At 42.7% G+C, this 22,773-nt stretch overlaps 1 protein-coding gene across 9 annotated transcripts in view; it reads right to left on the reverse strand.

Moving 5' to 3' along the window:
• Positions 1-22,773, reverse strand: part of NFIA (nuclear factor I A) — a 256,184-nt gene that overhangs the window by 78,577 nt on the left and 154,834 nt on the right. For all 9 annotated transcript variants that reach the window (XM_072866534.1, XM_072866537.1, XM_072866539.1 and 6 more), the window contains 3 exons: positions 13,240-13,314; positions 3,601-3,718; positions 729-856 (listed from right to left, as the gene is read on the reverse strand). In XM_072866534.1, the coding sequence (XP_072722635.1) occupies positions 729-856; positions 3,601-3,718; positions 13,240-13,314 (321 nt within the window). The remainder of the gene's footprint in view (positions 1-728; positions 857-3,600; positions 3,719-13,239; positions 13,315-22,773) is intronic.

A 22,773-nucleotide genomic window follows, 5' to 3' on the forward strand; every position in this document is an offset into this window, starting at 1 on the left:
ACTTCACCTATGCATGTAGCACTGACCCAGAAAAATATTTCCAATAGTATTAAGCACCCAGATGATCTCAGGATAAGTGATCAATGGACAGTTAAGTATGTAACATAACATAACCCAAAAGATGATCAACAAGAAAGATCACACACAAAAATTAACTGAGAAGAGGCAGAAGAGCTGCTTCCTAAACCTTATGACGTGTACCGCCCAGTGATATCTGTTTTGATATGAAGCCTCCAATCACACTTCGTAGTATTACAGATTAATAAAACAACTCCTTCTGTAAGTCTCTTAAAAGTCATTACTAAGTGAGCTCAAGTGTTGCATAATGCTTGAAAAGTCCTTCTACCTTATGTAAGTTTAGGGATATTTATTTAAACAGTGTAACTGTAGGGCACAGCCCAGACAGGTACTGCTTTTTGCTAAGCGATTGTCACCGCTATCCCAGAATTGAATCTGGATGTTTTGACAGAAAAAGACCGCCTCTTTTGCTGCATTATTTAAATACTTCAGATATTTGGCCAAAATACAGAAGTGACACACTACAGAAACATTCACAGCTGCAGGAGCAATAAAACAACTACAATATTTTCATTAGACTAACCTTTTCTCAGAAGAAGTTACAAGATGTTTAGAATCGACCACCTTTCTATACAGCATTCAATGTATTCTGATAACAAAACAGAGGAACTGGAGATCATGTTCTCGGGCTCCTGAAAGCCGTGGCTTACCTGGCTCCACTTCATGCCATCCACTTGACTGGCTGCCACTTCCTGGAGAGCGCCCTTGGCTTGTATAAAACGGCTCCTCACCAGGACTGTCCATCTCATCCTCCACAGACTTGAGACGTTTTGTAGAGCTGAGAAGGTAAACACACAAATAAATACTATATGTATGGAAAGGAACAAAGGCACTTGTGTTGGGACATACCTTGCTAGCCTTGCTTGAGACTAACTAGGTTATGGAAACTAGAACAGATTTAGGGCCCTGAGAAGGGGAAGGTGTAAGTCCTGCACAGCCATCCTGCCCGCCCAACCTCTCAGCATCCACTTTCTGTTTCTGATTTGCTTCGTTGCCAATGACTAAGCTTCAGTGAGGTACAAAACAACCTCGAACAGAGTCCAGACTGAATGCCTAAACACACATTACTTTAACTAGAAGATAGTTTAACAGTTAGGCTTTTACAGATCAAAAAGTAGGACATTTTTCAAAGCACACAGAGGTCAATAAAAAGGCAAGAATTTCAGAATCACAGAATCACAGAATCATATAGGTTGGAAAAGACCTTTAAGATCATCAAGTCCAACCGTTAAGCTAACACTGCCAAGCCCACCACTACACCATGTCCCTAAGCACCTCATCCAAACGTCTTTTCAATACCTCCAGGGATGGGGACTCAACCCCTTCCCTGGGCAGCCTGTTCCAATGCTTGATAACCCTTTCAGAGGTTATCCAGATTTAATTTGTATTGCATGATTTTTGCAATTTGAATGAATATGGTAATGACACACAAGACTTATTTTAACTGTCAGATTTTTCCCTAGCTTATTCTGAAAGACAAATTGTTTATCAGTTCAAACTTATATTTTCAATCTTTTAACCGTAGCCATTAAATTAACCCAGACTTCAGTCCCATAAGAAGAAGCGTAGACAAGTGAATGACGGAAGAATCCATTCTTGGTTCAAATGTTCATGTTATTCTACAAGTATAAGCATTTTACTCTGCAACTGCATGCCACCAAGTATAAAAAGCCCCCAACAGGTATCTCTGGCCAGTGTCAGTACTACAGGATTCCCTTGTCGTATATCACACCTCCCTCACCAAAGGCTCAGGAGACAGAACCCTTTCAGCGGTCTCTGGTGGCCACTGGCTCAGACTCCAGTAGTTCTGCAGGGAGAGGATCCCAGAGCCAAAGACATTCAGCTTGGCTCTATTTTCTATAATGAGTTGTACAGACTGCGTGAGGATGTTACCGAGAATTTCTCTCGTAAGTACTTTTCCAAGGCTGGGTCAGCTCACTTTTTTCACCAAATCTGTATTCTATTAAGACTTAAGGCATTCAAGAACAGGCTCCTCTGTGTAGGGGGAACATATTTAACAGACATAAAATATTCTGCTGCAATTCCTATCGCTTTAAAACTTGCAGCCACTCTGCAGCTCCCTGCCCGAAGCTCTGCACAGGTAGGAGCTGGCAGGTATGCAAAATCAGTTTGTGAGAAACAGGAAGAATAAGTGTTGCAGTATGCGTGGAATGCAGGTTTGGCCATTCCTTAATTTAGAGAATTGTTATGTGTCAATAGGGGAAATTGTATGCATACAATATAATTACCGCCTGATAATTCTGCTGAGTCTGTGTATTTAAGGAATACTTTTTTTTCTGACTGGGAACAGCCTAATGAGAGGAAAACAAACATATTACCAAGTTATTAACTACCCATGCTGTTTATAATTAGCTCCTTATCAGTGGTAGCTATTTGCAGAAGAATAGAAGAGCAACATCTGAGCTCTTAAGTAACATTAATAACCTCACTTTTTTGCTTCTGGAGTCACAAGTAAATTCTACCTGAGAATGGTGCTAATGACGAGCGCTGTAGGGTACGCAGTTTACACACAGAAAAGAAAGAGCACAAAGTTTTTAATTGATGTGTAATGGGAACTGTAGTCACCGCGCTTCATAATGTGCACGCTAAGTGCAACATGTAGAATGTTCTTCCAATCACTGCAAGCTGTAAGAAGTTATTGCTAAGAGCCCCTCTTTAAAGATTTTTTTTTAAATAAAAACAACAGCTAGATTCAAACTATAGAGACTTTTTACATGTGTACTTGCTTACTGCAAAGCTGGTGGCACTGCAGACTGAGATAAAAACGTAAAAGAACCCTGGGCTGAAGTTAGACTTTCTTGTCATGTCTTTGAAATAAGTGATCTATTTTGGCTGTGGGGGAAAAAAAAATCAATCTGGTTCCTTAATAGTCTTCAAGACTACTAGAGTGACTGGGCTTGTTTATAAATCTAATCTCATGGATAGTTAAAGTGAAAGGTAAAAAATAAAAAATATCCTTGTTCGACAATTGGCATCTAAGCCAAAATCAAAATCAGACTGGGTAGTCACCTGCATTAACAATTCAGTCTTCCAAAGGCTGAGTCACAAATTTCTAGATGCTATATGAAAACTAGAATGCATTATAGCCCAAGGTCCTAAAATGATGTTAGTCTCACAGATAACACTTTTATGATAAAGAATGCATATAAGTCTATCTTAAGACTTTCCTGCTAGGACAAAGTGGCACATCTCAATATGCTCCAAATTCTCTTCTGCCACAAGTGAAACTCCAACCAATTCCAGTGGAACTTCTCCTGATACACCGAGATACAAGCCAGAAATTATACAAGTCAATGCAGCAGTTTTTCTTCGAAGCTTGTACATATAAAAAGAACTTTAACAGCAATCCAGTTGAACATTCAGCTCTGTGAACCTGAAACAGCTCCACATCTTGAGGCCCCCAAACAGCTTGTCAAAGAATTTAATGGTTACTTTCCCAGATGAGTAATGATGCTGGCCTGGGTTTCCAAGTAACCTGGTAGTAGGCAGAGATTAAATTACCTGGTAGAGGATGTGCTAGGTAAAGACCTCCTCATTGCTCCTGGGCTCATGCTGTAGTATGAAGAACTTTCCAAATCTGAGAGGGAGAAATTAGGGCCTGTTCCTGCAGCTATTGGTGCTGGGGAAACAAAAGAGATTGCAGTCAGTAAGTCATGTGAATAAGGCATGAATGCACTTCAAAATCACTTTCTTCTTCCTCATGAGTGTGCTTAGTTTCACAATGAGAACAGGTGGGACGTGGAAATTAGGAAATGCTAATGGTAACTGGCATTGCAATCAAGAAGATGTAAATTTTATCAAGAATACAATGTTCCACTACTCTTTCTTACATTCCTCCAAAAGTATTCTTTTTAAAAAAAAAATTAAACAATTATGGCAAGACTTTCTCTAAGCACTGCTTTTCTATTAATATCATTCTAACATTTAATGAAACTTGTTGCTTTTGCTTTTAGGACAACATTGCATCTATTGGCATAGTTACAAATAGGCTGCATCATCCCTGTAGTGTGCTTGGCATAATCTATAAGCAGTCTAGGCAGGGAAATACACACCTCAGGACCTTTGGTATATACGTGATGTACATCCACAAGCACAGAGGTTACAAATGCTCCTTGGAGAAAGCACAAAAGCAGATGAGAAACCTGAGTTCTTTTCTGCCTGCAAACATCTGAGTTTTCCTCTGGCTAAATCAGAGCTAGAGACATATGACTCTCAAAAACTTTTATCCAGCAGTTAGCTTTCACTGTTCACCTCTCATTACCTTATCCAGCACCTAAGTTTTATTGTAAGGAATATGAATAACTTTTAATTTCCCTGTCCTAGAGCCTTGGGTTTACATTAAAACATAATGAATTCCTACACACCCTGAAGTTTGCAGGCACAAGCCTACGAACTCCAGGTGCCGTATTCTTCTGGGAACAGAAAAGGAACAGAGCAGTTTAATGTTAAAGTCAACAGATAATGCATTTCACGAAGAAATGCCACTATACGGCGAATGGTACCGTATCCACTGTCGCTGTTCCAGTGCTATTTACAGGACAACACAACTTTGGGAGCTGACAATTACTAATCATGATTTTCTCTCACATTTCAGAGACATCTGAAAAAGGACGTACTGCACAATAAAATGCACAAGCTTGGCCTGGAACGTATTGTCTGAGAGCCCTGATTCACAGCAACAAAGGCGAAGCAGTCTCAATGCCACACAAGGATGCTGAGCCAAGTTTAATCTCTGGTCTGAGAATCTGGCCCATTTTCAAACATGAAAAAATCTTTCACTCCGACGGGGCAGGAGTGAGGAAATGAAGACAGGATAGCTCCTATCACCCAGCTAACATGTCTGGGCTGAAACACAGGCTTCTGGGAGTGCTGCCATTGACTGTAATGGGGCCAGTATTTCACCCCAAGTCTTAAGGAGCTCACAATGTCAGATTTGACAGAGGAATAATGTAGCTTTGCAGCTGCCTCATCATCCCCACAAGACAATTAGTTGTTGTTTGGCAAGGATCTTTTAAGAACGTCATTGAGACAAGAAAGGGAACAGCCTGGATAGCCACGGACTTTTAAAAGCATGGGACGGAAAATACACAACGCCATTAAAACTTGAGAAAATCTGGAATGATCATTAAAAGGAATTAAGTTGGGATGCAATTTATGACAAGAACACTCAAATCCTTTGTTATCTTCTCTTAACTATCATACGCTTCCTGCACACTGGGTATATGAGAGGGTGTGTTAACAGAAAGAAAGAAAAATTAAGCATAGTAAAATTAACTCGTTTTATCAATTTGTGCTTTCTGCAACAGTTTCCTGACAGCAGCTACAAGAGGCTGTAAAACTGATGAATTTGCATGGAAAAATAAACCGGTGTAAGTGATTTGTGTAAAAGGTAACACGGACACGGACTGCTATAATTCAGACACCCTGCAGATAGCAGACTGCTGCAGTGTGAGCAGTTATGGGTTAGAAAAATGACCACACTGCAGTCAGTCTGACTTGAATGGAAATCAATCATAAAGGTACTCTCTGCAGCATCTACTCCACAGTTTTCAGCAACTTCCTTGCCAAACAGATTTGTGCTCTGTAAACCCTTTGCTGATCAATTCCTCTGCACCCTCTATCTACCAGAGCCTAACTTACAGGTTAAGCATACTATTTTCCAAACAGGAACATAAAAAGGCAAGCACTAAATTAAAGCACAGTTTCTTTCTGAGGCATGATGAATTTCCTAGCCATTGCAAGATTTATGAATCGGTTTTATTCCAAACAGATATGGAAGAAAAACTGGCATCTGGATAACGCTTCTCTTCTTTCTCTCACTTCCCTCTGTTTATCGCTCTCTCCCCAAATCCTGGACGTTTCTGTTCCAACCCTTGAACTGGCCCTATAGAAAAATGAAATGTATCTCCAGAGCAGGGGTGGAGTAGGAACAACGTACGGCTAACGCTGTGTAAACTCAGCACAAAGCAGAAAGGGCTAATCACACAGTAATTTCCGCCCGGGTAGCAAACATGAAGGATGTTTTGTTTGTCACAGGCCAAACCACCTTGCTACACTCAAGAGCCTGCTTGCAACCCGAGGGTTAAAGAACAAAACTCACCTCTAATATACACCAACAGATCTAAGCAGCAGAGGTTAAAGTGCCCGGCTGGCCTATGGCGGCGAATACCCGAAACCCCTTGGCAACCCTTACGCAGGAGCCACGATCCTGCCACAACCAGCCCAAGGTCTCTGGCCCGAGAAGTGCTGTGGCAAACGCTGCACGGGGCTAAGCTGTTCTGAAATCCCTTCTCCTGCCTTCCTGACAGGCACACATTCGGTGCCTGTCTTTCAGCAAAGGGTACCTTTGCTCGCAGTTACCCCATTTACTATCCTAAAACACAGCGACGTGCCGACGTGTAGAGCCCACCCTGAGACTGTCAGGAAGAGGTTAACGTTTTTCATCCGCATGGCGGAAGGTTGCTTCCTCTTCCCGGCTGGAATCTGGTTGAAGCCATGCATGCTTTCTGTCTCTGCTTCAGCCTCAGCAGAGCTGAGCCACACCTCGCACCTCCTGCGCTGGGCTTCGGCTGCGGGGAGCTCACTGCCTGGCATCTGCCTCCTCTACTTACCCTTGTGTTTTGCAGTGCAACGTGCCACGAGAGTGGGCACGGTGCAGCTAGCCCAGCCAGGAGGCATCTGAGCCTGCTCCAAATGGCTTTTCATGCTGCCTTTGCAGACGGTCCACCTTGTATAGGCCCAGAAAGCTGATGGAAAGGGAACACTTGCATTTATTTGCAAGATTCCCTGCAAAGGCTGCAGCTCCAGAGAGTAAGCAAAGGGATCAAAGTGGTGCAAGCTGTGGCAAAACTCTGTCTAAATTAACCCTCTCCGTTGTAGCATGTGACGATTCACCGTGCAACCTCCCTACACCGCTGTTCCTACGCCCCGGGAACAGGGTCTGGCCCCGCGCGAAGCAGCAGCGTGGTTGGGAAGCTCCACTCCAGCACAGCCAGCTGTTACACGCTGCAGCCTGCAGAAACTCCAGGCAACGACATTAAAAACACGCCATTTCCCCCCCTAAGAAATGCTCTGCAGCAAAGTGACCTTCTGATAGCTCAGAAACATCTCCCAAACAGGAAAGGATGTCAGAAATTGCAGTTGCGAGTCAAAACAATAGTCTCCACCTACGTGCCGGCATCAAGATGTCATCTGACCCAGGGCTCCAACCTGGCAGGGGGCGAGGAGGAAGGACCCCTCTTCCCCTAACACCCAGCCTGCTGGTGTGCGCAGGCTTTCTAAGCAAACAAACCGATGCTGACCTCAGCTCCCCTTTCAGCTGCTGGCATCACAGAAAAATCCCTGTGCAGATGGGACACGTTTCGCTCGCTCCGAGGGGCAGGAGGAGCTAGTTTGCCCAAAAGGAGGAGGAGGAAGGTGGGTGCCTCTGCCTGAGCACCAGCACTGTGCTACTCCCCGGGACACGGGGCAGCATCGCCCTTGCTGCCAGCCTGCTCCCTCCGCTGCCAGCTTGTTAGCTCAGATCTTCACCCGAAATGTCAAGAAAAAGAACAGAGAAATTAACAAAAAGCCCTCTGACTTAACCCAATTGGAATATTTATTTTGAGAAATTTATTGAATTACAGAACAGGAAACCCACTAAATAAAACCAGCCAGGCTGGCATTTGTCTTCCTTGGAATATGGCACTCTCTTTTAGTCATATTAATATTTAGTTTCTCTTTTTTCCATTTTTGTGTATTTATTTTTACAAAGGGGCTGGGATGTGACTAAGACCATTACATATGTAACACTGCAGCAAAGTGATAATGTGTTTAAGGTTAAATGGGAGAAACACGACATTTGACTAATAAACTTTTTCCTGTGTTGTGACTCCATAAACAAAGGGAAACACACTACACTGCTGCTGCCGAGAGGAAAGGGGAGCTGGTTTTTTTTTTTTTGCAAGGCCTTTGTTTCCTACACACTGTATCGTTAGATTCAAAGAGGTTTTGCCGAATACAACAGATATGAAATGTGTGATGTTCATTTTAAAATTACAAGTACAGCCTGCTATTGACCATCTAATTATGCTGAGTTCCATTTATAAACATAGCTAACCACTAAGTTTATAGAGACTTTTTGTGCTGCTTTAATAGGATATTGATCGAGAGCAAGGTTTGAGTGGACTGCCATTGAATTGTGTAATGGCATACAAAAGGCAAGGTCACGGCAACTGTTCACTCTATGCCTGCAGTCTATTTTTTATTATAATCTTTTTTTCTTCCTCTCATACCTAAGCCCAAACAGTGTGTTTTGGATAGCAGTGCTTTGCTAAGGAATATAGAGTATCTTTTTAAATGTTAATTTTCATGCTGCTGACTTTAACTACCTTCACTACTGTAATGCTTAGTATAGCAGAAAACATATAGGCTGATGTTTAGAGAGCTGTTTTATTACACCCCAGCTTTCACACACATTCTCTGCGTGGAGGAGAGCCTCTTCTCCTCGCCTGGGCTACAGGAAGGCAGCAGCATCCTCCCTGCCCTTTGCAGCCGCCTGCCTGGCCCAGACCCATGACAGCAGCCGGGGCACCCCATACCTTGCCACAGGCATCCAGTACGTGCAGGGGCTGGCAGGACTTTCCCTGCAGTTTGTTTCGGCTGTACCTGGCCGCTGGACGAAAGGCGAGAGGAAGCTGTGTTTCCTCCGTCGCACCCACGCTCCGTGCCTGGGGCGGCGGCGACTACTTTCATTTCTAGCACTTGTCCGCCTGCCTCGCGGCAAGGACAGCTTCAGCCCCAGCCCCCATTGCTAAAGCAGCCGCTAACCAAGTCTGGCACCCACCCCATCCAGCAGCCTCGGTGTTGCAGGATCTCAAGCTTTTCAAAATGCCTTGGCCACAAAAGCACCTTTTACCTGTGGAATTAGTGTAACTGTCTCAGGGATAATTAGCCGGACCATTTCTGCGTGTATAAACACAGGAGCGGTAAGCAACTGCATGTACGCTTGTGTGCTTGTGGTTTCACTGGCTCATTAGAAGGATTAAAAGTCACCCCACTTGGTCCGTACAGCTCCTTACTGCACGCAGCTAACATCTTAAAACTCAAAGCGTGGCATTTTCAGTCCAGGGTGCAGTCAGAATTCCCTTGTTTATCAGCATGAAGAATGATGTCATTTTGACAAATAACACAGCACAAAACAAATGTGTTTGATTTGGCTCTAGCGATTGTTCATAAATCCTAAATCTTTCTTCACATCCTGGGCAGTGCAGTTTATCTGGCTGCTTGAAGGACCTCCAAGGGAGGAGATCTTCCCAGCAGCTCTCTGCACAAGAGCACAGGGTGCAGACTCAAAGCCAAGAGGGGAACAGCGTTCCCCATGCCTCTCTCCCTGCTCCAGCCTGCCAGCCTCTGCCAAGCGAACGGGACTGTACACTTGGCAGTGGCTTGGCACCACAGCCACCCCTCTGCCAGCACCTTTTGCAGAGGGTATTCTCCAGTGCCCTGCAGATAGCTGCACCCAGTGAGTGGAATATTTTCCTAACAAGGGTAGAGAGGGAGAAGGGTTTGCTTCGCCAACAGCTGGCTGTCAGTTCACAAAGCATGTACATCTCCAACGCTTCTGCTGCTGAGCCTTTTGTTGTCAGCCCAAACCTCTCTGGAGATGGAAGAATGAAGTCTCTGTTATCTGAAGGGGTCTCCCCAGTATCTGGGGTGACAGACAACACTTAGAAAGGAGCCCACACCCTTCGCCTGCTTGCTAATAATGTAGGAGAACTGACAGCATGGTCTGCAACATCCACATCAGACGCGGTGGAGAGGGGTCTATCTGTTTTTTGGATGCACATTTATGATCTACTTTCTCTATTTTACTAGGCTCTGCAAGATTCAGTAGCTGGGTAGCATTTCGAAAGAAAATCTGCATCTATGGGACTGAAAGAAGCAAGTTTCTGTTACTGAAACAGTCTAGACTTGTTCAATAGCTCACAGAAACTGTGATGATCAGTACTGATAGGTAAGATAGATAATGGTAACAGCTGACCTTTTGCTTGATTAATTCATTTCCCAAATTTGCATGACGGAGACAACTGCCTATTACTTGAGACTCCTTGCCATGTGGACCTCTGGGAACTTTACTAAATAAACCTGGCAGATAATTGCTACCAACAATACTTCATAAGATTAATTTTAGATAACAGCAGCAAACTGCAGGCCAGTTAAAACTGTGGGAAATCACGTATTTCTATCATCATATTATCAAAAGCAAGCATGGAAGGAAACATGGCAATGGGCACACACAAAGATGACCTCTTTGTAAAGCCAACACAGAGCACACTTAGGCGGAGAGCAGAGACTAAACGTGAGGGCCCGCTGTGGATGGGCAGGCTTGTTCCTTCCCTAGCCACGGTGGCTTCTGTAGGAGCAATGACTTTTTAGAAAGTAAAACCCAGAGAACGGACTGAGGACATTTTGATTACTCAAGCTACAGACTGTTAATAGCTGCTGGTGAGTCTGGTGACGGCTGTTCATAAGGTGAGCTCCCCAGCATGAAAGTAACCCATGGACTGTTCTCAAATCAAGACATGGGAACAGGTAGACAACCCAGCAAGGGTTATATTGAAAAGCACACTCTCTAAAAGACCTTGCCTGCCTATTTAGCCAAATATGCAGCAATTACTTTGTTGCTGTTACGTTAAATAATTCTTTGAATATTAGCAGGCGAATTCATACTGACTTCGCTGGAAATTTGTTGCTAGACTCTACACTAAACATATCCTACTGGGTAGCCACGGCATGTCAGGCTGTGGGCTTCTCAGACCTCACAAAGTAAACAAGGTTACGGCTGGTCAGTACATGTCTGGGGCATCTCCAAGGAAAATCCAGGGTGCTATCAAAAGCAGTGTAGCTAAATCAGTTGCTGGCACTCTTCCCTCTGAGTCAGTTCTGAAGTGATATCCCAATATGCTTTGGGGACACTATTTTTGGTAGAGGTGCTGGCTTGTAGACAGGATATAAAACTGAGGTCTTGACCTCCCAGGATTATTAAAGAGCCCATGAAAAAGAGTGCAAACCCCTGTGTCTGGAACAGATGAAAGCTGAATCATTTTATTTTGCCCACCAACACCTCCCTTCTTATTCCCAATGAAGTTCATGCCTGTCCTGCTCTTCCTGCGTGCAGGTGCCCTACCCTTGGAGTTGGTGCATTTCAACGGCAAGCAGAGGGAACGTCCCGGACACAGTTCATAGCTTGCAAAACATGCTGAATGCTAGGATTTCTGATACACAACGTTTTAGTTTAGTTACAATAAAATATAATGGAAGATTAATAGACATGAAACATGACACTCATGAGGTCAATGCCAGCCAGGCTGGGACTGGGGCTGGCTGTGAAGGCTGAAGTCCTGAACGGGGGCACTTTTCTAGCAGCCCTGTCCTGTGCACACATGAAGCACAGCTGACAGAATCCAGAGGCAGTTTTGCTGTGTAGGGCTCCTACAGTGAAGATAAGATTGTGGTGAAGTGGGATGCCTTGCAGAGGGGGAGGGTGAATCCTTTGGGCTTCAAAAGCCTTACGCTGTCACACTGAAATGAAGTGACATAACATGGAGACGTTCAAAGACTGGTGATAACTTGGTTTTGTCCACCATGCTGCAGGTACCAGCAAGTTAGTGTACACAGTACAGTGAGTTAGATGTCAAAGTCCCTATTTAAGCACTTGAGTAAATGACTGATTTGCAAATGTGCTGAGCGCTCAGCAGCTCCTCTTGACTTCTAAGTCCTCTTAACTTTGTCCTTCTCACAAAATTCCCACAAGTTGTCAAGGAAGAAAACTCAGGAGAAATGTCTGCCTTAAACTTTTTCTCGCTCTGTCTCTCTCTCCAGCACATATAATTCTGACATTCATGTATCTCCCACTTGCGATGCTTCCCTTGTAGCATCCTATTTTTGAATATAAAGCCAATTTACTAGCTAGTGCAAGTCTCTCCGAAAGAGAAAATAAAACAGGAAAATCCTTACAGAAACTCTGTGTTCTGACTCAAACCCAGAGATTCTCTGCTAGGTTTGTGCCGGTTTGATTCCAGCCCCAGAAGGACCTAAACTACATGTTCAGAGCCAATACATAAACAAATATTCCCGCTATCTAGGAGGATAACCATTTTTATCACTGGCTGTGCTAAAGAGATTGGTTACAAACCCTAAGGTTTTAAAGGGGCACATAGTTGAGTGGTTCATCTGGAGCAGTGGTAATTGGTGACAACATGATGTTACTGCACAGCTCCACACTAGCAGCAGAGAAGATCCCCAAAGGACTAGTACCTACGGCCCTGGCTTACCAGTAGTCTCTCTGCAAGAGAGACTGTCCATACGCTCTCCTTGGACGATCTGGATTATGTCATAGCAAAATACAATCAATGCACCTTTGATCAATGGAACAGGGTGGTGACAGGTACTCTTAATTCACTGTTGTTAGTGAGTATTGACAAGCCTCTAATGATCATGCTGCACTGTGTCATTCATGCTGGGGGCATTAGCATTCTTTAAAGGTCAAAAACCAAATCCTTCTAGAAGACAGAATTCCATACAGTTAATGGAAAACGCAGGCCTTGCAAAGTCAAGATGTATGCCTCTGCACAGCTGAGATTATCAGAGCTGAAGTTGGTAGAGTTGCTGGCATTATTAACTAGTTCATCAATTTGCAGGTGTACAAACACATGTATGCGTGGCATGGATGAACACAATGTGCACAAGCAGCATAAGAAAATTTCCAGGCACAGATCATGTCATTTCTAGAGGTCTGGTTAAAATACAGTCCTCGGATCCTGCAAGGGATCCACTGGGTAAGCTGATCTTTGTAGGCATTTATCTGCACTCTGATACACAGTCTGCCCATTTTCAGCTGGGCACTGGACGAGCTGATCGACTTGCACATGTAAGTTTGCAGAATTAATTTTTTTTTATTTACTTTTTGAAATGATGCTATTTTATTTTCCCACATTAAAAGAAGTGGCACATAAACACTGTCCACTGGAGAGAAGCGGGGCGAAGAGACTCTCAATTTTCAAGACGCTGTTTCTGAATTGGGGAAGGGGCATGATAAGAATCAAAGAAAAAAACTGGGATTGCAGAAACCACATAAACCGGCCACAAAATTATACTTACTTTGTGAGACTCTTACTAGCTCAGTCACACTGAAAACACCTGATGTGACAAAACTGTCCTGGAAGCCCAAATGTCCTACAAAACAAACAGTGAGAGAACTGCGATTAACCTTAAGCATTTAATGACAGTATTCTCAAATACTTTACTTTCATTTAGACTTAAAATGTGACATCTAATTTCCCACTTAGCAGTAATTATTGTTTATGTAGGTGGGTAACTAGTCATACAGCTATGTAGGCTGCTTTGTGGTTTCTATCTAGAGGTTAGGAAAGCTAACATGACACATCAGCAGGGAGATTTTTACATGTTAAAGCATCTCAACAGGAAATCTGAAACAAAAGAGGACTATTTTAATAAACGGTTACCTTGGATGACCCCTAATGACTTCACAATTGAAATGAAAATACTGTACCTAGGAAACAGACAGGACAGCTAAGTTCCATAATCGTTTTAAACATTATTCTCTAAAGAAACATCTGATCAGGATTATCTACCCATTCATTCAAACAAAACAAGATTTAAAGACGTACTCTTCATTTTCTAAGGTTACACTAGGGAAATCTTAAAATAGCAGCTGGTTAAAAATTAAATTAATGCCTTTCCCACAAAAAAAAAAAAAAAAGCTCCTAACATTTAAAACTAGCTTTTGAAAAGAAAAATAAATCTCCGCGTAAGAAAAGTATTAACTTTGAGCTTTGGACTGTCTTTAGGAACCAGGGCATACGCTTCCACGCTCGCCTCCCTTGTGCAAGGAATGCCTCTGCACTTGGTATCAAAATGTTATTACACTTTACATAACAGTGTTTTCCTTCTTCTCTGAAAACATGCCTACCACCAAATGTTCATTTAATTTTCACGGGTATGATCAATTACAAAAGGAGCAGCTTTCGGGCTGCAACCCAGTGTAAGTGTGCGGAGTGGGATACAGCAGTTCACGCGGGACATATCTGGACTTCAATTAGAGGTCTGCAGTGAGTCGGCCAGACTGACCTCCTGCTTTTGAAATCAGGGTCAAAGGAGAAATCTCAGGATAAAGAGATTATTAAAAGAACTGTAAAGTCCTACTTGTCCACAGGATAAGTGGCATACCTTTTTAGGTTGTCCTACTTAGAGTCACTGATTCCAGCGCATGCACACATATATTATTGAACGTTTCGCAGGGGCACCATCTGCTCCGTTGTTAATTGTTCGTCAGATTTAGTACAATTTCCCTATGTTCAGTATATTCTGCCGTACGCCGTGCTCATCACAGCAATACCTGTGCACCTTCCTATAGTGACCAGAGCAATAGGACTAATGCCAGCTGCATATTTGTTCTCCTGTCTTTCTTTTGGAGTTGTTTAAAAAAACCCCATATCCCATTGCCATTTCTACCTGCAGAATGGCAAGTAAAAGAAATGCATCTTGTGTGCAGGACTACAGACGGTGACATGTCAGGGAAAGGTTTAGGAGAGATTTGGAAGGAGGTCGGCCGTTCGTCTCCAGCCAAGTCCTCAGCGAATTCTGCTCCTGCACAGAAGATCTTTCCTGTTTCTGTGAGGATCCTACGGTGCCAGATGAACGCAGTCGCTAAGCTAACAGACTTGAGACAAGTTTCTACATCAGGCATGTTTTTATACTTCAGCAATAATGATGAGTTTTCAAACTGTGTATATGTATATCTTTGGGCATCCTTGTGTATGTGTGTATACATATGTATTATGTACACAAACATATAAATATACACAAATCTGTCATGCTCCAGCTGTAGATAAATGTACTATAAAATATTGAAATTGATGCTGAAATTCAACACAAACAAATTCCTCAATCTGCAAACAAGGTTTTTATTTACATCAAGAGAATAAATTTTTCTCTACTTCAAATGAAAAAATGTTCTTACAAGCTTTTATTTTTCCTTATTTTCAACTTAGAAATAGCTCTCAGATAATTGTAAATGCTTTTGCCTGATCTGCTTTACATGTTACGATAATAAAGGTGATGACTACATCATACGGCTTTTTAGAAATGGTTGCTGGCCATACACAACGTTTGTTCATTGACAATTTCCCAAGTATTTTTAATATGAAGATCTACTTTTCATATGCTGCAGCAGACCTGCCTATTGAATTAAATGATCTGTGAATTAAAAATAATTCTCTTAGGTCTTCACTGAAACCACTCATGTGCCTAAAATTAAGCATATGCTTAAGTGCCTTGCTGGATCAGGGCCAGGACGCTTACTACTCCGCAGAGCCCTTCGTAGGGAAGCCAGTCTATGCTATATAACTTCTCATACTGTGCTCATCATGGCAGTATCTGAGCAACTTCCAGAAGTGCATTCAGCAATGCTACGAACATCTGTCACGTGTTGTTTTTTCACAGGGCACCATACTGGCTCTGCTCTGGTGTCCACTTCCACCTGCATTTCTCAGGCACGTTCCTATCGCACTAAGAGTGAAGGTGAAATTTAAATACAGAAGTAATTTAATTTAATACAGAAGTAAAAAACAAATCACAGCTACGGTAGAACATTTGGCTGATTTTTTTAAGGGAAAGTCTAGAGCCCTTTGTAATCATTCAATAAAAACATGATTGTCACACAGCTAACTGCGTTACCTTAACCTAGCAAACACAGGTAAAACCAGAAATGAAAATGCCGTACAATGGTTTCAAATACATTCTTAGCTCTCAGGGTCCCGCAAGACATGAGAAAAGTTGAGTAAGTTAGCTTGGGCCTGCTAACTTCGTTATTCTTATTTTGCTGGGTATACTTGAAATGTCCACTTACTTCTGTAGGAACATTTCTTATGCGTGTACATGTAATAGTAATCATTAAACAACAGCACGCAACGAGAGTGATTCGATTTTCATCCTTCAATACTGAAAATAAACATTTCACAAATGAAAGGTGAATTTCACAATTCTCCAATTTGTTATTTACTTATAAACATTAGGAAATCAGGGACTCATCTCGCCAATCATTAATAATATCGATACCCATAAAAGCAGTGCCCTTGGCTTAGAGTTGTATCTTGAACTCAATTCGCTGCACGGTTGGTCTGCGAATTCACAGTTCAGTAGAACTCCATGAAAGTTTAAAGGTTTGCCTGGATGGTTCTGATTGCAAATCCAGGCCAAAGACTGTAGCTTTTGCTGAGCTGTGATAACAGTGCAACAAGAAAATGAGAGAAACAGGACAAAGAAGCTAGACATGTAAAAGAAGAATGACTGGGAAATAGCAGGATTGACAAAATATGTGAAGTAAACATTTTGCGCCTATTAACAGGGGTCAAAATGCAAAAATATATCAATTTGGCTGTTCCACTTAATTCTGAATGAGAAAAAAATAGGTGAAGTCAAGCAATTACATATGCAGATGTTAGCATTAACGAGCTCCTTTACTGAAAAGATGATTAAACATCTTGAAAGCTTGCAAGATTTACTTTTCATACGGCACTTTACTGAAATACGTGCCCTGTGATACTTTTGCTAAATATCCCAAAGACAGGACATTGAAATTGCTGTATATGATCTGGTTATCTCCACAGCTTTGTGCGACAGTCACATTTTGGTAGTAAAGCAGGTGTTCAAAATGAGGATGAGAGAATTTTTACTCACTTTATAAAAAACTAACAGCTCATTCACTGAAATTCTGGGTATAAATTAAGACACCTGGCTAGCCAAGGCAGGCCCTGACTCAGCAAAGCAGTTAGAGCACGCGCTTAATTTTAATCACATGCTTGACTAAAGCACATGCTTATTTGCCCTGCCAAATAAAGATGGGCTGACAAAGTTAAGCAGGTATTTAAATATATTGTTGAATCATTGCCTTCAACCCAAGTCTAGGTCCAGCTAGGAGTTAACTCATTACACCAGACCTCACGAGAATGATTGTTCTTCCCCCAAGGGGGAAAAAACCCCAGGCTAATAAGACCAAATTGAATAAAGCAGATCAGGATACTAACTAATAAGTAATATGCCATTACCCAGTCGCATGTTTGGTATAGCGTACAAACGCGATGCAACACTATCATAACAAGTACCACATGAAAAATGTTTTCCCATAACTTGACGACTGCTTTAATTGGGGAGGAAATTCATAATGCGATTTACATATTCTTCTTTTCGATCCCAGTAAAGAAGCCAGAAGAAAAGGCTTGAATTGCTGGAGCCTAATTCTGATCTCAAAGAAGTTTTAAACAAGTCTTTCTACACTGATCAAATAGAGTTTCACCTAATTTTCTCCTAATTTACACTGGCAGAGGAGAAATCAGGATTAGGACTTGTTGTCTAATGCTATTTGTTTTGAATTATTAAGCAAACATTCCTATTTCAATGAGTAAACGTGTACAAAGGCAACTAACCTTCGTCCTAAAATCTAGTTTACAGGGAGAGTATTGTCTGCTTTCCCAATTAATGCTGTAAAAAGGAGTCTCAGACGTTGAGCTACCAATCAAGAGCTTGTGTTGTAGCTTGAGAAAATCATGACTGATGCAATTACTTTTATGTAGAAAGTCTGAATATGGTCTATAGGTTAAAGTTCATCGGGTTATTGTTCCTTAATTGAATATCAGAAGATGTTTTCAAGGTGCTCAAGGTATTATTGTTATTTAATTAGCAGGCTTCCTTGTGTAATCCAACAGTATTATTTTTATTATAAAATCGTTAGATCGCACCATAAATATACAAGGTATTTTCTAAACAGAGGTACAGCTGGTTTCCTGAAATCCAAGCTTAAATAAAACCGGGAAAGAGTTACTCCTCTGAAGATGAAAAAGTCCAAATCCAGTTATTTCTCTTCCACTACAGTCCGAGTGGCAATGTATTAAGCTTTGGAGAACAGCTTTTTGGGAGACTTTTATTCCTTTCCAGTGTTTGGAAATTACGCGAGTCCCCCAAACTAGCACTGAAGCCCTTTCTAAAGCCTTTTTCATGTTCAGCATCTCACTATACATAGCCATCTTAAAACCTTAAAATAGTAATAATCAATTAGGGTCTCAAGCCTATTATCTTAACCAAATGCCTGATTAAAAGAAAAGCTCTCTCTGCTCAAAGTGCAACTTGATTCCTTTTGGGTTTATCCTCTATCTAGATAATCCCATGTTTCACAAACAATGTGGAGCAATAATATTGATTAGAAAATTAACGTCTGTATCACACAGCACATGCAGGCCTTGAGAGAGGGGATGTTATCAGAGGGAACGCGGATCACCTCGAGGGCTCCCAAAAGGTTAGCTATGCCACGGCTGCACTGGCTCAGGAGGATGGGAGTGATAGAGTCAGTCCTAATCTGCGTTCTCCAGCAAAAAGAAAGGACAGAATATGCGCGCTTCGGTCAAGACCTTCATAACATTTACACTCTGCTTAATTGGAAGGTGAGTTTATTAAGCCTGGGCTGACCCAGCCGCGGCAGCCCCACGACCGCATTCCCTTCCAGAAACACATCCCTCTGCCCAGGCGCAGCGTCCTGCAGGCAGTCTGGCACCGTGGCTGCGTGCCACGTGCTCGCACAGGGAGGAAGGTGCACCTCGCTTCTGGGAAGCGTCCGCCTCCAGGGCAAGTCTGGGGGGCCGGGGGGAGCACCGCGGGCTGGGACCAGCCCCTGCCCGGGCACTTGTACCTGCTCGCCCTGCCCGGGGCAACAGCAGTGAAGTTCACCAAGAGGTACTTGGTCACTGCCCCACGCTGGAAGTGGAAAGCTAGATCCAGGGGGCCAAACCACATACGCTAGCTTCGCATCTAAAACAAATGTGGAGGTCGAAGAGGCCGTCTATCCCAGCTACAATGCTCTGTCCAAGTGAATGTCTCTCCCATTCAGATGGAAGACAGCATGAGGGAGCTGAACGCGGGCCTGAATATCGCACAGAACTGGAACGAAATTGCATTTACCAACAGACCCCAAATACCAATCTCCTGAGCTGGCACAACGGCCTCATTTTAATTGCTTTGTACAAAATTCATTCCTCAAATTTGTAAGTGATAAACCTTTAATGGTAAATTATACCACATTTTTAATTCATGGACTTTTTATAGAAGAGTTAAGCAAGATATTATACTTTAAAGGTGATACAGAAACCTCTCTTGTTCCCTGACAAATGCTCCCACTTCCACTTTGGCTTGTTATTTCCGATTTAATTTTAATGCCACAGCAATAGTTCACCTTGGACAAATTACACATTTTCTTATGAAATAACTGCTGGGCCACTTGTCACATATGCCGTTATTCTCTCCGGCTCGCCTACCTGCCTTTGGCTGAGGTTTTAAGAAGCACTAGAACTTTCTTTGTGGCCCATAGCAGGATGGATTAGACCGTCCAGGGCATGTCGTGTTAGTACAATAGAGGAACACTTTTAAGACTTTAAAGTCATGTAATACAATTCTAGGCTGGATCTTTCTTGTTAAAAAAAGTAGAATGGGAGTGATTGAAAGAGAAAAGGGCCAATATTTGACAACAGAAATCAGCATAACCTCCTAACAGCGGCAGTCATGGATGACTGCCCTTTGACCCGGGGAGATTATGTGGGATTTCAATGACAACAGCTGGAAGTGAGCATGTGAGAATAGAGAACACAGATCTGAGGCCTCCTACAAAAGACTGCACAATCCCTGCCCAGATCTGAGTGTTGATTAGAAATTGTTTCCTGGTCCTGGCTTAATAGAGTGTGATAATGGAAGTTTTGTTAACCCTTCACAATATGCAAAACCATTGGTAAATGATTTGCCTTTTTGGGTTTGAGCTAAAATGGCTGGATCTAGCAGAGAGTAAAATTGTGAAGCGCTGCTAGTTTTCTGATGCCAGTGCTCAAGTTCAGCTCTGTTTCCGTACGGTTTGCATACTGTCGGTGGCCATCGGGAATCAACATCTCAAGGTGCTGGGAGGTGGCTTGGAGAAAGGACTCTCACGCCTTCGCTTGGGAATCCACCCGCCCCGCCACGACGGGCGTTCTCCCGAGGTGAATCAGAACAGAAATACACATGTAGCGTCGCACTGCGCATCGCCTTTCGTACTCATGCTGTTTTAGAATCTCTGATAATAACAATGGTAATTATTATTTCAATATGTGTCATATCGAGCTCCAGAGTCTGGGTAACAAATTAATAAATGTGGACCAGAGCAAACGTAGCATCAGGCTGGCTGTGTCACCAACAGCCTGATCCTGCACGGATCCACAGCAGCTTCAGCTCTTAGGAGATTCAGCTCATTTTGTATTTAAGTGCAGAGATAGTGGAATTAATGGCAACTTATTAATGTTAATGAACCGATTATAGATCGGAATCAATCATGTCAGGTTTTGTCCGAGCGGAGGGCACAAGGATAGTTCCTTTCTCTTGAAGACAAAGGTCTTCTTGAAACATTGAAAGCCCTTCAAGTTCATGTTAAGGACCTTGTGCAATGGAAACCATTCCAAGATCTAAGATGTCTGGTGTGGTTTTTCATTTCTGATGACTCCTAACATTGTAGGGTACTTTTTGGTACTCATGTGGGTGAGAAATCAGTTAAATACAGTTTTTTGATATAATGATAAAAATTAAGAACCTCCCTCTCTACCATATACCAAATTTGATAAATAAAGCAACTGCATTAATACCGATAGGGGCCTATAGCTTGAAAAACAACAGATGTCTTAAATTAGCATATTTCTGTTTCAGGTCCTCAATCCAAAAAGCAAATATTAAAGAAAAGAAGAAAAATCATTATAAATGGTCATACTCATTTGGCAGCTTATAAAATAATGCGCTCCTCAAAAGCCTTTCGACGTAAACGAGATGAAATTTACCCTGGGATAATCATTCTGGAATATTTATGGCATCCAACAATAAAAAGAGTAATAAAAAGAAAAGCCTGCCTCCCTGAAAATAATAATATGAAGGAGTTATTTATCTTCATATTTTCATATCAACCCTGGTTACAAGAGCAATGACAGCTGTGATCTCCAAGGTCTGCGGTGATATTGCCAGTCCAGCTTCGCAGTTCGAAGCATGACTCAATGTCCAAACGAGCCCAGAGAAACCAGCCGGTTTGCCCGAGCTTCCCGGGGATGCTGACGGCAAGTGCTGCTGCAGGGCGCTCCCCGGGCTGCCAGCAACGGGCACCCACCACCCTCTCACCCTTGCAGGCGAATGATAAACACGGGCACTGGAGGGGGAGACACGAGAAGGCGGGTACCGCCGTCCCTGCTCCTTTCCCCCTGCAAGCCCTTTGTAAAATGAAAGCCCCAATGTCACGAGCTAGGCATCGCGTCAGCCTCAGGACCCCCCAGAGAGCTGAAAAACCTCCTAAAGAGAATAATGTGAGGATAATTTCTTTTCAGCTGGTCATTTTTTGATGTCAGGATCATATTTCTGGTACAGCCTGAAAACAGGGGTTTCTACGACTCGTTTGTCTGGGGCCGATCGCACACGCTCTATCAACTGTCCTTGCTCCTCTTACTCCTCATCAAGTATCAACTGAAATTTTGCCTCCTGAATTTTGGCCACGGACTTCTAGGAAGCTGCTGGCAGAAGTAAGGGCTTGTAGGAGCCAACGCTGGGGCTGCGTGCCGTAAGCGTGACATGTAGCCACGTTCTGGTCTTCGCACCGACGGAGCGTGCCTCGGTACACACAGAGTTTACTTGGGTTTACACTACTTCAAATTAGAATTTAGCTACAGTATTAATGCCATAAATATTATTGTTGATGCTGTGTGAAGAACATCAGTGTGAAAATAAATGTAAGGATATTTAAAAACTGGTGTGGAATACTTAGGTATTCAGACTAATCACGGACTGAAATAAGCACATTTGTTTCAAATCCTGTTTATAGCACTGCAGCCCCTCCCTCCTTTAAATCTTCCTCTTAACCATAGTGATGTTTATTGAATACCTGTCATTTCTCCAGCAGCATGTGCCAACAGCGGCTCACCAGTGCCAGGCTGCATGAAAACCCTTCTGTCTCCTATTCTCCAAGGGGCTCCCTTAGATCAACTACTCACCATACCCAATACTCTGAAACCCATAAATTTGCAGATACTGCAGTCAAAATTCTTAACAGCAAAGTGCACCCATTTTGCCCAGTGTAGCATACTGAAATATCACATGGTGAGAAGCATTTCTCACCATGTGTAAACTGTCAATTTGATTTGAAATTAAAATTTTTGATTAACATGAGCATTTCTGAGCCTCCCGCTGGCAGCAGCCCTATTGCTGAAAAGTGACATGATTTGTGACACACATGCTGTACAGAAGCCCCATGCCAGCAATTGTTAAACCCATTTTCATTCTGCTTTAATACGGTATGACACTGAGGAAAATAATTTTAATATTTAGGAGAAAGAGGGTAAGGGCTTAAGGACTGAAGTCCTTTATGGGTGTAAAGCAGGATTAGAGCAGCACGAAAAAACGGCACGGAGGTCTCCCCGTCTCACAAGTCATGTCTCTTTTCAGCAATAGGGACCATCTGCAGGAGGCTAAGAAAGGTCCATGGTGAAGCACAAAGCCTTCTTTTAAATCCAGTTGATATTTCAAACACAGCATGAGGTACTTTCCACCTATGAATGCCGAGATGCTTGTGCA

Source organism: Ciconia boyciana, chromosome 7 (assembly GCF_034638445.1).
Source record: "Ciconia boyciana chromosome 7, ASM3463844v1, whole genome shotgun sequence".
Classification (NCBI taxonomy): domain Eukaryota; kingdom Metazoa; phylum Chordata; class Aves; order Ciconiiformes; family Ciconiidae; genus Ciconia; species Ciconia boyciana.